General features: G+C 43.7%; 1 protein-coding gene across 1 annotated transcript; it reads left to right on the top strand.

The window, feature by feature from the left end:
• Positions 1–2,960: 2,960 nt before the first annotated feature.
• id3 (inhibitor of DNA binding 3) lies at positions 2,961–5,921 on the top strand. Its single transcript, XM_033988884.2, has 3 exons — positions 2,961–3,259; positions 3,853–3,923; positions 5,459–5,921. Exons 1-2 carry the CDS (start codon positions 2,993–2,995, stop codon positions 3,904–3,906), a joined length of 321 nt encoding a protein of 106 aa, XP_033844775.1. The 5' UTR covers positions 2,961–2,992; the 3' UTR covers positions 3,907–3,923; positions 5,459–5,921.
• Positions 5,922–16,951: the final 11,030 nt, after the last annotated feature.

Here is a 16,951-nt window from a genome sequence, read left to right as displayed (position 1 = left end):
GTGCATTACATTTATATGTGTGCATTACATTTACATGTGTATTACATTTATATGTGCATTACATTTACATATATGCATTACATTTGCATGTGTGTATTACATTTACATATGTGCATTACATTTACGTGTGTATTACCTTTACATTCGTATATTACCTTTACATGCATGTATAACATTTACATTTGTACATTACATTTACATGTGTGCATTACATTTACATATGTGCATCACATTTGCATGTGTGTATTACATTTACATGTGTGTATTACAGTTTCATGTGTACATTACATTTACATTACATTACATTTCAGCTCTACATTTGAAAACATCACTTCTGAACAGTGTCGGGCTGTAACTAGTAATAAAGTAAGGGATTACTGTAATGAGATTACTTATTTAGTAATAGTAATGTAACTAGTTACAATTGAAAATTGAGTAATCAGATTACAGTTACTTGTCCTGGTAACCTTTAGTTACTTTTCCCCTGTCAAAATGTATGTAATTCATAAATGTGTCTTGTAAAACAATAAAAATGATAAAGAGTTGGACATGGATGGACCATGGTCCCTGATTGGTTAATCCACCTGTCAATCACGCCCATCTGTAAATGAGGACATTCACCAGTGTCCAGACTCACATCTTTGTAAAGTACTGAAATGCATGTATTATGGATCCAAGTGGACACCATCCCAATGGCCACCTCTGAAACCTTCTCAAAATTGAAGTCCCACTTCTACTGTGTGACGACACAGGTGGAGGTAATCTTAAAACACACAAAGACCTTTAGGATCTAAGGTGTTCTTCAGTAAGAGTCTCTAGTTTTTGGTTGATGATGTATTAATATCGTTAACAGGCCTGAATGAAATGGTATTGTTCGATGGAGGTAATACATGTGTCATGTGCAAAATGTTTACTCAGCTTTAAGTTTTTAAAATTTCACGTTGTTGCTGTTTAGACTTAGCAGTCTGGACTCTGCTCCATCTTTGCTATTTATAAAAGCATTGTATTATTGCATTATTGTATTATTGCAGATGGGTTTAATGCTTTGGGGTAAACTGTGCTGGTTACTGTGTTTTTTATTTGTCACTATGGAACATCTCTGGCCCATGTTTGAACTTGGCAGTCTGGTTAGTTAGTTATTTATTTGTCTTCTTAAACCATCTGTGAAATCATGATTTTGAGAATCTGATGACCTCACCTGATGACTCTGTGGAAAGTTACATGGACAAAAGTAAAAGTTGATTTGTCACAGGATGACCCTGCCAGAGCCGAGGCGACCCTCCTCTCACAATCCCCGCTCTGCTCCAGTCCCCCTCCGCTCCAGTCCCTCTGTTGCTCCAGTCTTTCTGCTCCATTGCTCCAGTCTTTCTGCTCCAGTCCCCCTCGGATCCAGCCTACTCCAGTCTCAGCTCCGCTCCAGTCCTTCTCTAGTCTCAGCTCTGCTCCAGTCCCTGCTCCAGTCCCTGCTCCAGTCCATGCTCCAGTCCCTGCTCCAGTCCCTGCTCCAGTCCCTGCTCTGCTCCAGTCCCTGCTCCAGTCTCAGCTCCAGTCCATCTGCTCCAGTCCCTGTTCCAGTGCCTGCTCTGCTTCAGTCCCTGCTCTAATCTCAGCTCTGCTCCAGTCCCTGCCCCAGTCCCTGCCCCAGTCCCTGCCCCAGTCCCTGCCCCAGTCCCTGCTCCAGTCTCTGTTCCAGTCTCTGTTCCAGTCCCTGCTCCAGTCTCTGTTCCAGTCCCCCCTCTGCTCTGCTCCAGCTGCACACGGCCCACAGCAGCCCCTGTGACTGACAGCTCCTCTGACCAATCCGGTGCGTGAGCGTGGGGCGCGCGGGGAGGGCGTGTGCCAGAGGAGGGAGTGCACGGTGAATGGATGACGTCGGGAGGCTGGCGCCGGCATGTCTGGGACTGGCGCCTTAGATCAACACAGCTGTGCGGGGATAGGACACGCAGCTGGCCCGGGCCTGCATTCCTCCACAAACACGAGTGTGAGAAACGGCCAAAATAAGAGCGAAGAAGAGCACGACGAGCTTTGAACTGCACTTTGTTTCAGTGCGCTGTGTGGAGAGGGGCGGCCCGGGGCACTGCGCAGCCGAGGTGTGCGCGCGTCTAATTAGAGTGTGCGTGTTTACGCACAGATGATCACCCAGACTTATCTAGAGACAACAATGCGGTCATATAGAGCGACCCTTCACCCACATGTACAGCACTGTGTTATCTGTTTGTGTGGCGCTTCGTGATGGGCCCATTTTCCCACGAGAACGCGCACTTTACGCACTTTACGCATTCAATGAACTCATCCGCGCTCCCTCAGCCACGGCCCAACAACTGCACCAACAGGGCACTTTAGAGAGAAGTATCCAGTAGATGCACAGACCTAATGTTGCACTTCTCATCTTGTGTTTACAGTCCACACAGAAGCGTGGTGGCAGAGCCCAGACGGCGTTTTCGCTGATAAAATCAAAAACATATTAAACATCAGATGTTAATTGAACACGCCACACACTGGTCTAATAATTATATTCAAAGGGTTGTATTACTTTAAGTTTCCCTTTGATTGCGGACAAGCTCAACATTGTCTTAGCTCTAATAACACCACACCAAAACCCCCCTCTCTCCATAACCGATTCATGCACTGATGCCATTAGTTTAATAACATGCTATTGGAAAACACGCCCCTCCTCAGGGATTATTTATTATTATTTATATTTATTTATGATTATTTATCATCTTTGACACGATGTTTGATGCACTTTCTCCTTTTAATGACACCACCTCAAACAAACAGCCCTGACCCCGCTCGGGGCGTCCCACTCTGACTGTCCCACTCTGACTGTTCCTCATTCTTTCCGTGCAGATCTCATCCAATCAGCACGGGGCTGCTGTGCGCTCGGGCCAATCACAGCTCAGTGCGAGGGCGCGGGCGTGTCCGTGAGCGTATAAAGCTCTACTGTACGCGCTGCTGACAGGACAGCTGCAGTGTGAGCTGAGGACGAGCCATGAAAGCCATCAGCCCCGTGCGCGCCGTGAGGAGCTGCTACAGAGCCGTGTGCTGCGTGTCTGAACAGAGCCTGACCATCAGCCGGAGCGAGCCCGGGAGTGCGCTGTGCGACATGAATGACTGTTACTCCCGCCTGAAGGCGCTGGTGCCGAGTATCCCACAGAACAAGACCGTGAGCCAGGTGGAGATCCTGCAGCACGTCATAGACTACATCTGCGACCTACAGATCGCACTGGAGGCGGAGGACAAGCTGCGCACGCTGCAGGTGTGTACAGCGCCCCGTGTGCTCAGGAGCTGTGGGTCATGGGTGCTCAGGAGCTGTGGGTCAGGGGTGCTCAGGAGCTGTGGGTCATGGGTGCTCAGGAGCTGTGGGCCCTTTGTGGTCAGAAGCTGTGGGTCATAGGTGACAGTTCTTTTTCTTATTATGGGACTGGTTAATGTTAAGAAAACTCAGTAGGCTGATGGGTCATTGGCCTTGGGTTGGTGAATAAATCTCCTGTAGTCAAAAGTATCAAAAATCAGATATTAATCGATACTAGAACCAATACCAAAACTAGATACTCATTTGAGCAGGTATTGATACTGAAAACATGACATTAAGAGGGTAAAATGTGAGCTTTCCTGAACAGTTTTGAGACGTATGTTTGACCAGTATCTCATGGTAACATAAACACTGTAGTATTTAGTTTGTGGTATCATAACAGTATCGAGTACTGAGGCAATTGCTTAGTACTGAAGATGAGTTTGAAATTGTAGTACTGTAACTATTCTGTTGTGACTGTCTTGTTTACAGCACATGGCACCATGGTACACACATTTAGATTGTGTTTGATAGCATCTATTTTGGCTCTTTTTCAGGCATCGGACCTGGCACACAGCTTCTCCACAGAGGACCAACACTTGTGCCATTAGACCACCACATCTTCACGGTAAGCAGCTTCTACTAAACGGCTTTTCTATACTTTGTCGTACGTGATGTACTTTTAAACGCAGTGTTTACACGAGAGATATGAAAGCAGGCCGGTCAGCAGCCTGTCCTCTGCCTTGTGAGCTATCTCCTCAGGGTTAATCAAAGTTCCATGTCTGGCGCCAGTCTGTCTGCTGCTGCTGCGTGGGGCCGGGGAGAGGGGAGGAGGAGGAGAGGAGGAGGAAGAGCAGGAGGGAGGGCAGCACTTTTCACTCTACTTTCTCTCTTTCCCTGGATTTGACCTGGATTTGTTCCTAGTTTTTGTCTGTATCAAAAGTATCAAAAATCTGATACTAATTCATACTAAAATCAGTATTGAAAATAGATCCTACATATCAGTACTGGCAAAATCCCATAAACACGACAAAATGGGACGTTTTATGAACAGTTTTAGAGTAATCTAGAATACTATTTTGTGCTGAAAATGACATTCTGTTGTCTTTTTTTTCCATCACTGTGGTATCAAAACTGGCATCGAGCCTTTTCTTTAGTATCAAAATCAAGTGTGAAAGTGTATCTGTCGGTCTTTCCGTTGTATCTGAACTTAATACTCTAAAACACACACCAAAAAAGACCTTTAGAGCAAAGACAGGCCCGTCGACAGAGAGTTGGGGGCCCGGGGCAGGAAGGTTCACATCGGCCCCTCTCTGTCTAATACAAATGAATAGGCAGATGTTCTGATTCTGGGCCCTGGATAAAAGGCTCCTTTGTCCTGTCGACTCCCCTGACCACAGGGGGATTCAATCAAAACGTCAAGATGTAATCATTAAAAACCTTTACACACACACACATATATAGTGACTAAATTCAATAGATAAATATCTATTCAATAAATAGATAAATAAATATATTTTAAAGACTGATATCTCCAGTCTCTCTCTTTCTCTATCTATTTCTCTTGTGTCATGATCTCTTTTTCTCTTTTAGTTCTGGGTTTGATTATAGATAATGATTATGTATTGTTAAAACTTAAGCCTCCTCTCTCTTAATGTTGTCACGATACTAAAATTTCAAACTCAATATTGATAACAAGAAGAGACTCAATACCGATTCCGATACCACTCCTTTCTCTAAAACAAAACACTCTCTAGAGAGAGGGGATAGAAAGGTTCGCTTCTTCCCCGGGAATGGGACTCTTCCCGTATCGATACTTGCTCAAACGAGTATCTAGTTTTGATACTAGTTTTACTATCGATTCATATCTTAGTTTTGATACTTTTGACCGCCCTGCTCTCTATGTGTGGATTTCTCTTCTGTCATGACCCCCCCATTTTCCCTAGATGATTAAGCACACTGTAAAAAAAACCCTCTCTCTCTATCCTTTCTGTCTTTCTTTCATTCTATCTTTCATTCTTTTTCTCAGTTAGTCGAGCAGTTGTTTGGACTTTTAGATTTCTACATGAGGGAGAGATGCGCTCGATAACACTGCAGTGTATAATCTTAATGTTTGCTACACAGATGTATTCTTAAAACTCTCCCTCCCTCGCTCCACGGCAGGTGCAGCGGGGAACACATGGCTCCACTTCGCTCCGGGCCAAAGGGCGGAGGGTGCAAAGGTATTCGGATAAGGAGACGACTGAGGAAAGGAGACGAGGAAGGATGTGAGGAGAGAAGGATGCGAGGACACAGGAGAGAAAGTGGAGAGTAGAGCCTCGTTTACCGTGAAGCACAGACTGTGACTGTTTTGGACAAGAACTCTTGGCCAAAGCCTGGGGTCAGAGGTCACTGTACTGACCTGCTCACACATTCCAGATATCGCGGACTCCTCACCACCCTCACCCCAATTATTATTCATCTTTTTTATTGTGATTTAAGAGAGTTTCACCAAAGGATTTCAGACCAGCCTTCAGTATGTTAGTAAAAAACATTGTCTAGGATGAATATTGGATTTGAAATTTTCTGCGTTTCACAAATTGTTTTCTGGGAGCTTTAGCCCCTTTTTTGTACATTTTAAAGTGCATATACACACAGTTTGCATCATTATTGTTAAAGTGAGCTTACATGTTTTCATTTTGGTCATATTTACAGTTTTACTTCCAGGTTAGACTTTTTTTTCCCTGATTAGACACGTGCAACTTTTACTCACTTACTTTAGTAACTTTTTAAAGAAATTGTACTTTTCAGAGAACCTTTTGAGCAGCATGCTTGTACTACTAGAGTGTGTGTGTGTGTGGGTGTGGGTGTGTGTGTGTGTGTGTGTGTGTGTGTGTGTGTGTGTGTGTGTGTGTGTGTGTAAGGATTTCATATTTCACGTAGTAAACATAACGTTAACTAGGGCCAAACTAAATGTTCTGTGTTCCTGACACAGGCAGAGGTGTTTTACAAGTCACCACTACTTTCTTAACTTCTCTTAGCAACTTTTTTCACCAACTGATGTAAGGCTATGATCAATATTTAGCACAGGTACTGTCCCCCCAAACCAAGTCAGAGTCAAAAACATGAAAACCATGAAAACCTGTCATATGCATTTTGACATTTGTGTGTGTTTTTTATTTTATTTTTATGTAACAGTCCTAAAATGCTAATAACAAATTTGTTTTCAGTTAGATTTTTTACAAAGATCATTGAGGGGATGTTTGAGAAGAGTCTGTACTGCTTTGGTGAAACGTCAGGACTGTTACTGATCACACGCTAAAACGTTTGGTCAGATATTTTTTGCTATCACGAATCCCAACTCGACTCTCGGGTTAATTGTGACTGTTTGTGGGGAGTGACGCTTTCCACAAACTCTACCCTGGGTTTTATAAACTCACATTAATCATGTTTCTGTTTTTGTGCAGAGTTGGGCTTGAACGTTTCAGCTCACTGGCCGCTGTTGCTAGTCTGTAGACGTGCTAGCTGCCGCCTTTTCAATTATGATTCCATTTTTTTTTATATCATTTCTCATGTAATAAAAACCTTTGGTTACTGAGGAACTTTTAGATGACTTTTTGTGTTCAGTTTGTTCATAAATATGGTTTACTAGGATTAAAAGTCATTTGTTCATTGACCAGAGGTGGGTCATAGTCAGTTTACTTACTTACATTTACTCACTTACGTCTGTGTAATCCCTCAGTTGTCCAGGTCTGATCCATAGCAAAAGACAAAGTTTCAATCTGTCGACTGGACAAATTGTTGTAGAAGTGAAGACATTTGGCTAGGCAGCCAAACGTCTTCAAGAATTTGTCCAGTTGACAGTTTTGAATTTCTTTTGCTTTACTCACTTACATTTACTTGAGTAATTTTTTAAAGAAATTGTACTTTTCAGAGTACCTTTTCAGCAGCATGCTTTGACTACTAAAGTAATATTTTTGTTGAAGTAACAGTACTCTTATTACTTGAGTACTTCCCACTGTGAGTAATCTTTAGATTCAGTTTGTTTCATTTTTGGGTCTCTCCTTTTAAAATACTTAAGTTTTGTCCTTCAAATCACATTCACTTCAAATTATAAATCAGATGTCATGTCCCAACAGTTACTCTTTAAGTTACTGTTAAGTTCTTTAATTTCTTTTTACTCTTACTTGAATAATTTCTTGGACCACTACATTGTACTTGTACTTTAGTAATGTTATTTTGAGCATTACTCTTACGTACTTACTCAAGCACCTCTAGAGTTGACAGATGTATAGAACATTTGGAGTTCTGACATGTTTATATCACTTTTACATATTGAACAGCTCTCTGATTGGACAGCATGTGACAAACTGCTTGTGGCCGGTGGGCTCTGTTAGCGTTAGCTCGTGTGTACTGATGTCATGGAATAAACCACACTTTGAAGCGGCGGATGTGTGCACCTTTTGTCACTGATGCAAAATTCACACAACACACTGGGATATCAAAACTGAGTCAGACGTTTCAGGTTCAGTCATGTTCTGCTTGTCTACCCCAGGGCAGCTGTGGCTATAGCGTTAGCTACTATACGCAAGTGTATAGTCAGTACTGTACTGTAAAGAGTTTAACAGCAGAAAAGTGCAGCATTGTTTTTACTTGTTGTTGTAGTAAAATAGTACAAGAAGAGGTGGAAACTCACTCAGTTGCATTTAATCAAGTACATTTACTTCAGCTGTTGTAGTATTGATGGCCCTGTACTTCTACTTGACTTCTACTTGACTCCTTCTCGACTTCTGCTCGACTTCAACTTGACTTCTGCTCGACTTCTACTTGAGTTCTGCTCGACTTCTGCTCAACTTCTACTGGACTTCTGCTCGACTTCTGCTCAACCTCTGCTCGACTTCTACTGGACTTCTGCTCGACTTCTGCTCGACTTCTCCTCGAGTGAAGGGGCTGTTTTCCAGTGTGACATGACTCTTGCCTAAACGTTCGTTGAAAGAGTCACAGTTTTGGCTCCTCTTCTGTGAGTAAATCTACAGGTAACAAAAGCTTTATGTCGACAATATCAAATGATTTGAACTGGATTTTGTTTATCCTCTGAAAATACCAGATTTTGTGAATGATTTCATGCTTTGTTCTTCAATGAGACATTATTCCCAGACACTTTCGCTCATACTCACTGTTTGTGCCTTTTGACTGAAGGATATCCTCGACCACTACTTTGTACTTATATTTGAGTAATATTACTTTGAATTTGAAGGAACAACACTCTTTTTAAGTACAATATGTAAGTAGTAGTAGTAAAGAAGATTTAATTACTATTTGACAGTATTTTGAGGCATTATATCAAGGTTGGACACTTAGATGGACAAAGGGAGAGTAAAATTACTTCAAAATAATATTACTCAAGTACAAGTACAAAGTAGTGGTCCACAAAATTACTCAACAAAGAGTACTAAAATACATGGGAAAACTACTACTCAAGTAAGAGTAACTTAAAAAGTAACTGTCAGGAAGTAATATTTCATTTATAATTTGAAGATAATGAAACTTTAAAAATATAACATTAAATATTGTCAACATAAAAGTAGAAGAGTAACCAGAGTACTGTTTGTTCAAAGAAAATATCACTGAAGTATGTAGTTTAAAAAGTTACTCGAGTAAATGTAACTTAGTACTCTCCACCTCTGTTTGTATTTGAATGAGAGTATTTTTAATTTGAAGAAATGTCATTATTTTTAAGTAGAATATTTGAGAAGTAGTAGTAGTAGTAGTAGTAGAAGTAGCAGTAGTAGTATGCCTAGAAGTAGTAGTCTAATAGTAGTAGTAGTATTTTTTCTGGTTTGACAGAGGCGTTATTTCAAGGTGCAATGGTATATCTTTCGGACCAGGGGAAGTAAACGTCTCTTGCTGAACATGGCTCAGCTCGTTCAGTGCATCGTACACATCCCACTGTGCACCGCGAGGACAGGAAGCGTGCGCTCGAAGCTTGAGGTTGGAAATCAGACGAAGGGAGTTTCCTGTGAGCGCTGCACTTTTTCCATCCTCCATGAGACAGTTTTTCATCACATCATCCTCACACTCATAATCAGAACACAATGCCTCAGTGTGAAACGTGTGCATGTGGCCAGGGGAACATCAGCTCTGTGCGCGGAGTCCTGGTGCTCACATACTGTCACGATACTGTGACACCGTACTGTGTCATCGTACTGTGTCACCGTACTGTGTCAGGATACTGTGTCACCTTACTGTGTCACGATACTGTGTCACGATACTGTGTCATGATACTGTATATTTTGTCACCATAGTGCGTCACCGTACTGTGTCATTGTACTGTGTCACCATACTGTGTCACGATACTAAAATCCACGATGACGACGAAAACACTCTTTATTTAGATGATACAATATGATTTTCAACATTGAATCGTGTGTGATCTATTCCCATGTGTCTTGTATGTGTGTAATCCCTCAGTGTCCAGTAGGTTTTATAGTGGTCCATGGGTGTGTGTGCGTGTGCGCGCGCGCGCACGTGTGTATATATTATATATGTGTTATATGTGTCTTATACTTGTTAAGATGCAGCTCAACATCATTATAAACATATTCAGGAAATCTTCATTTTTGTCCAGTCAGTGTGACTATTTTGGTATTGATACCTGGTCAAATGAGTATCCTATATAGATTCAATAGTTTGCTAGTTTTAATATCGATTAGATTTTCGATATTTTTGACAGATAGAAAAATGTCAAGTCATCAAAATGTAAATAGTGCAGTAAATAGGTGCGCAGCATGCTGAATGATCTAACAGCCTCCTCTTGTGGACAATAAGAGTTACTACAACAAAGGGGTATTTATTTATTTATTTTCTAATATTGTGTTTTTAAAAATGCTGAGATTGAATAGTGAACTAAATGAATAAATCCAAGAGGCATCTTGACTGTGTAACTTTGACTTTCAAACGTGTTTAAACTCACACTTTGACCTCATCGGTAAAACTTCAATAATGACAATCCTAAGATATTTCCAAAATCAACATTAATGCAATAAAGTGTAATTTATACATATAAATCAAATATTAACATAAAACATGATTCATTAACATTAAAATATTAACACTTGAATCTGCATGCATTACTAAATGTCAACCAAAACTTGGCTCCCACAGATGTTATTAAAAAAAAAAAAAAAAAATTGATTGAGTGATTGAGTACCCGAGGTCCCAGTGACAGAGTCCCCATCAGTCCCCCACTGGGGGACCGGGCCTGGGGTAATCAGTGACAGAGTCCCCATTGGTCCCCTACGGGGGGGCTGGGCCTGGGGAAATCAGTGACAGTTCCCCACTGGGGGGCCAGGCCCGGGACTCTGTCACTGATTTCCCCAGGCACGGCCCCCCAGTGGGGGATCGATGTGGACTCTGTCACTGAGTACCCGAGGCCCGGCCCCCCAGTGGGGAACTGGTGGGGAGATCATCTGTCAGTACCCGAAGCCAGGCCCCCCAGTGGGGAACCAATGGTGACTATATCACTGGCTATATCACTGATTACACTGATTACTCAGTGACTCATCGGCCCCCCACTGGGGGGGCTGGGACCGGGGTAATCAGTGATAGAGTCCCCATTGGTCCCCCACTTGTGGGCCTGGCCTTGGGTACTGACAGATGAAGTCCCCACCAGTCCCCCACTGGGGGGCCGGGCCTGGGGTAATCAGTGAAAGAGTTCCCATTGCCCCCCACTGGGGGGCTGGGCCTCGGGTACTCAATCACAGAGTCCCCACCGGTCCCCCACTAGGGGGCCAGGTCTGGGGTAATCAGTGACAGAGTCCCCATTGATCCCCCACTGGGGGCCTCGGGTACTCAGTGATAGAGTCCCCATCGGTCCCCCACTGGGGGGCCGGGCCTGGGGTAATCAGTGACAGAGTCCCCCACTGGGGGGCTGGGCCTGGGGAAATCAATTACAGAGTCCCCATCAGTCCCCCACTGGGGGGCTGGGCCTGGGGTAATCAGATCCGAGGCCCGGCCTCCCAGTGGGGTACTGATGGGGACTACATCACTGAGTACCCGAGGCCCGTTCCCCCACTGGGGGGGCCGGGTCTGGGGTAATCAGTGACAGAGTCCCCATCGGTCCCCCACTGGGGGACCGGGTCTGGGGTACTCAATCACAGAGTCCCCACCGGTCCCCCACTAGGGGGCCAGGTCTGGGGTAATCAGTGACAGAGTCCCCATTGATCCCCCACTGGGGGCCGGGCCTCGGGTACTCAGTGATAGAGACCCCATCGGTCCCCCACTGGGGGGGCCGGGCCTGGGGTAATCAGTGACAGAGTCCCCATCAGTCCCCCACTGGGGGGCTGGGCCTGGGGTAATCAGACCCGAGGCCCGGCCTCCCAGTGGGGTACTGATGGGGTCTACATCACTGAGTACCCGAGGCCCGTTCCCCCACTGGGGGGGCCAGGTCTGGGGTAATCAGTGACAGAGTCCCCATCGCTCCCCCACTGGGGGGCCAGGCCTGGTTAAATCAGTAACAGAGTCCCCATCAGTCCCCCACTGGGGGGCCAGGCCTGGTTAAATCAGTAACAGAGTCCCCATCGGTTCCCCACTGGGGGGCCAGGCCTGGGGAAATCAGACCCAAGGCCCGGATTACTAGTGGGGAACCGATGGGGACTATATCACTATTTACCCCAGGCCCAGCCCCCCAGTGGGGTACTGATGGGGACTACATCACTGAGTACCCGAGGCCCGTTCCCCCACTGGGGGGCCGGGTCTGGGGTAATCAGTGACAGAGTCCCCATTGGTCCCCCACTGGGGGGCCGGGCCTGGGGAAATCAGTGACAGAGTCCCCATCGATTCTCCACTGGGGGGCCGGGCCTGTGGAAATCAGACTCGAACCATTTGGTTCCTTAGCTACAGACCATTTGGTTATGATGAGCCAGTATATTTTTGAATAAATACAAAATGAACATGCACTAGTCAAATAAGCAATATTTACACACTCAAGTCTCACAAGATTTTAATCTGGGTGCTCCTTCGATCTCAAATGAAGATAAAGCCTTGTCCTTCTGCTGCTACTACTACTACTAATACTACTACTACTGCTAATTCTACTACTACTGCTACTACTACTACTACTACTACTACTACTACTACTACTATTACTGCTGCCGTTTTCAATAGTAGCATTTGCAGATCTTTTTGGTACAGCGACCTTTTACTCTTACCGAACCCAGCCAGAACCTAATGAACTTTCCATTGCTTGTATTATTCTCAGCATAAACGTCTTTACTTCTAGTTATATTTGCTTCCACCTCAAGCTAATGTCAAAGGTCTGGCACTACCCCATATTCAGCCCCATACACAGATGGATGGCTGTTATCACTAATGTTCTTCCTTCCAATCAATCTGCTCCAGATTTCAAAGAAGAAACAGGAAGCGTGTACAAACCTGTGTGTATCTATCATCTCTTCAACTGCTCCTGGTTGTTGACTTTATCTGGAAAACATGTTCAATATGTGATGTTGGGATTTTTGGCATAGTAAGTTGTAATGTCTTTTTAATAGCCCATATGTTCGACAAGCAGGAACAAACTTGACTAAATTGACTTTAAAAGGTACACCATGTAACTTTTTTGGATGGCGGTGTTGTCACTTCCACAGTATAACATTAAACTAGAATGGTCAACAGTACACCAAGGACTACATTGAAGACAAGCAAATCAATTTACTGGTCAGACCTGTGGAGACGCAACCCTGCTCACAAAGAGAATCCATGTTTTTCAAGTTGTTTTTTGTTGGGGTTTTTTTTAGCAGCATTACACTTGTAATTGAATGAATGCAAGATAGATTAGTTCATTGCCATACTGTAGAACATTCCAGGCAAATCAATAACATCTCCATGGAAACAAATATGGCAAACCCTTGTAAAAGATACACAGTGCACCTTTACTATAAACTACTATAGAAATCCAGATGTTCAACCTAATATTCCAAAGCATTTATTAAGTTCATTGTTAATTGTTTAAATTACTAGCCTCCGTTACCCTACGAGCTATTTGCACTTCTAGTTAAATACGAAAGAGTGAAACAATATCATGCATTTTTCCATTACTCCAGTCTCTGGCCCGGTCTCTCTGTGGATATCGTCCCATGCTCTCGCCTTTGACTGGCTGCAGATTGGTTTCTTTTGTGGAGGAGAGTTCCTCAGGCGAAAAAAATGGAAAAAAGACAAACTGAATATGAGTGGCTCAAAAGCAAAGAACATCGAGTAAAATACTGACAAAGTGAGAAAAAGGGGTTTATGTCAGTGGTTACATGTGGTCATAGGAGGAATTGTCCAGTCAGTATCCCCTGGTTACATCGTTTGGGCAATAACAAAGTTTACAATTTACATTATGTTGTGAGAAATAGTGGGAAAGGTAGAGAGGATTAAGAGTGACATGGACATGTAAAGGCCCAAAGAATTCCCAGTGTTACCCCCAGATGATGAATTACAAAGTGTTGCTTGGAAACTTGGAGTAATAAAGAGATCTGAAATAAAGTACTGTTGATATAAGGCAGATTTAGGGTTGAGTGGGAGAGCAAGATAACAGGATACAATACAATATACAAAGCTTATCCATGTAATCCCTCAGTTGTCCAGGTATAATTGTAAAGACTTGAAGATGTTTTGCTGCTCATCCAAGCTCATTCTTCAGTTCTGGTCAGATTTTTGCCTTATATCTATCTGAAACTAACATCTGTTGTTTACAGATTTTGTTTGTTAGCTAGGTTTATTAAACTACTGCTACTACAACTAAGTGTGAACTGTGCCTGAGTCATAATTGATTGGCATAATTGTTCAGGCCCCCAATGGGTGCTCTCATGCCTATTATTATACTGGCAAGCACTATTGTTTTCTTTGATTAGATTCAGTGCATTGTTGATTAATTCATTAGGACATCAAACACATAGAACCTTTTACTGTGCTCCCTCTGTGTCTGGTTCTGTAGTGATAAAGTTAATGAAGTATTTTAAAATATGTTGCAAATCCTTTATTATAATATCATGGTCATGGTTTAAACTATGTTAAGGTGAGGGTTTAGGTTAAGGTTAGGTTAGGAAATGTATTTTTGGCTATTGCTGGCATATCACACTATTGAGGATAATTAGCTTTCGTAGCCCTTAGAGAACAAGCACTTTTACCGATGTGCAGAAATGAATGCATACTCCCTGTTTGAATGATTGAATAAAACTATTAAAACCTTGTGTGTTTGAATTGATTCATTTTTAAAATATTCAAATCAGAGCTGGATCTAACCTACAGGGGGCTCTAAACAAAATTTGGCTTGGAGGCCCTCGCTGCTTCAGTGCTATTTAGTGCTATTGATCATTAACATTTCACAATATGATGCACACGACTGCCATCACGTGCACTAAATGTATCTGTAATATACACATCAATCAGCCAGTTAAGCACAAAGACATTTATAGAGGCTGAGAACACCAATAGTGTCAAGATTCCATTCTGCCCTGTGTTTTGGTGCTGTCCTTCTGGGTGGAGATTATGGCTCTTCCGATACACACCTGCAACTCATCCACGATCAAGCTGCATCTGGGGGGGACAAAGGGAAGGAGGACCTGACAATCAGCGCCAGATCGTCCATGTCCTCTGTGGTACTACTCTGCATGGCTCAGTCTAGTTTTTGCATTTATGCCCTCGATACTCAGTTTGCTGTTTTTTGTTCTCTGTCAGATCCCGCTCCGTGGAACTAAGCAGCGCCTCCACCTCCGACCCAGTTCTCCACGACCTTGGGACGTTTTTAGTAAGAGTCGGGCACTGTTTCTTCCTCCCCACAGACCATACGACTGTGCAATCGACCTCCTGCCCAGTGCTCCCTTGCCCTCCAGTCGTCTCTATAATATCTCCATGGGTTTTTCTTTGTTGCCAAGAGGGACAAAACATTAAGGCCATGCATCGACTTTAGGGGTCTCAATAATATCACAGTTAAAAACAAATATCCATTGCCACTCATTGACACATCCTCACATATCATCTAGGGTCCCGCATTATCAAACCAGATGCCCTTTCGCACAAGTTTCCCCAGGAGGACACTATAATATTCATCAATCATATTGCCCACATGTGTGGTCGCTGCTGTTCGCTGGGAGATTGAAGGCCTGATCCAAGTAACGGTCCTCCCAGTAGTCATCGAATAGTCTCCCTGTTGAAACGTTACTTCTGGTGGCCCATGGTCAACAAGGACACCAGGGCCTATGTTTTGTCATGCCAGGTGTGTGCCAGGGGCAAAACGTCCCACTCGCTGACCTCCGGTCTGCTCCAACCGCTGCCTGTTCCGAAACGCCCTTGGTCTCACGTGGCAGCGGACTTTATGACAGGTCTTCCCCCGTCTCAAGGTAAAACAGTCACTCTCACAATAGTAGCTTCATATTGTTACATGGAGCTAATGGCGCGAAAATGAGCTGCCATGTTACAGTGCTGCTCTCACAGGAGCCACAAGGTTCTTCTCTCACAGGAGCCACACTTTGCTGTTCTTAAAGGAGCCACACGGTGCTTACAGGAGCCACACAGTGCTGTTCTTACAGGAGCCACACGGTGCTGTTCTTACAGGAGCCACACGGGGCTGATGTCATTGCTACAGGAGCCACACGGGGCTGTTCTTACAGGAGCCACACGGTGCTGTTCTTACATGGAGCCGTTCTTGTTCTTACAAGTGCCAGTGAACCTCATGTGTGAAGACATATTAATAGAGTGTTTTTTATGTTTGTCACAGGAGTCCTGTGTCCTGTCTTTTGTATACGGCCTGACCAAAGGTTTGCAGCCGTTCCACTGGAGCTTTTTTGCTCAATTCCAAGCACTTTTACTGTCACAGCAGACTGCGTAGGTCGGCCTGAGGTCAGCTGCGTTCACACCGCACTCGACCCGCTCCAGAGTGGGGTGGAGCCATTGCAAGACCTCCTGTTTCAAGCGCTCTCGCTCTTCAAACTACTCTGTTAAGACAAGCATGGAAGCAGCAACTGTTCTGAGGGGGCTACCTGTGAACTTGCGTGACCTCTTCAGTCAAGTGTAGCTGGTTGTGCCTTTAACTTTATGTGAAGCTGAGAGGAGTTTGAGTGCATTGAGGAGGTTGAAAACATGGCTACATGCTACCATGGCCCAGGAGCGACTGAACAATGTTGTAGTATGTAATGTGCACATAGAAAGGTTGGATAGATTGAATACAGTCCCTGACAAAAGTCTTGTCGCTTATCCATTTTGTAGAAACAAAAGCTTATAACCTGACTTTAAATTAATCGATTGGTTTTAGAAATGTCTCATATGAAAGCTAAAACCCTCCCAAATTATGCTCAATATACTAAAATAAATTTGCTTCACTGAAGAAAGATTGATCATTTAATGAACACAGAAAGGTCAGATTTTGGCAAGGCAGTCCTGCCCACACTAATTATACCAGACGGGTATTCGGCCATCAGATGTTACCCTCGTGGGTACCATCTGATGGCCACTAGCTTACCAAATCATGAGTGTTATAGTACTGTCTTAGTGTCATATTACTGTCTTGTTTACATTTATAATACCAATAAGGTACAGAGCTATCAGATGCTACCCTCGTGGGTATCATCTGATAGCGGCTACACCGTATTTATTCTGATATCTGTTGCATATGTCTCGCACTTTAATAACTTGTAGTTT

This window comes from Periophthalmus magnuspinnatus, chromosome 22 (assembly GCF_009829125.3).
Source record: "Periophthalmus magnuspinnatus isolate fPerMag1 chromosome 22, fPerMag1.2.pri, whole genome shotgun sequence".
Taxonomy (NCBI): domain Eukaryota; kingdom Metazoa; phylum Chordata; class Actinopteri; order Gobiiformes; family Gobiidae; genus Periophthalmus; species Periophthalmus magnuspinnatus.
This window is presented reverse-complemented; position numbering and strand designations above follow the sequence as displayed.

Excerpts from the sequence above, each read along its gene's own strand:
- id3 (XM_033988884.2), top strand. The coding sequence starts at position 2,993 with ATGAAAGCCATCAGCCCCGTGCGCGCCGTGAGGAGCTGCTACAGAGCC. Across the intron at positions 3,260-3,852 it reads ACAAGCTGCGCACGCTGCAG|GCATCGGACCTGGCACACAG; the intron begins GTGTGTACAGCG and ends GCTCTTTTTCAG.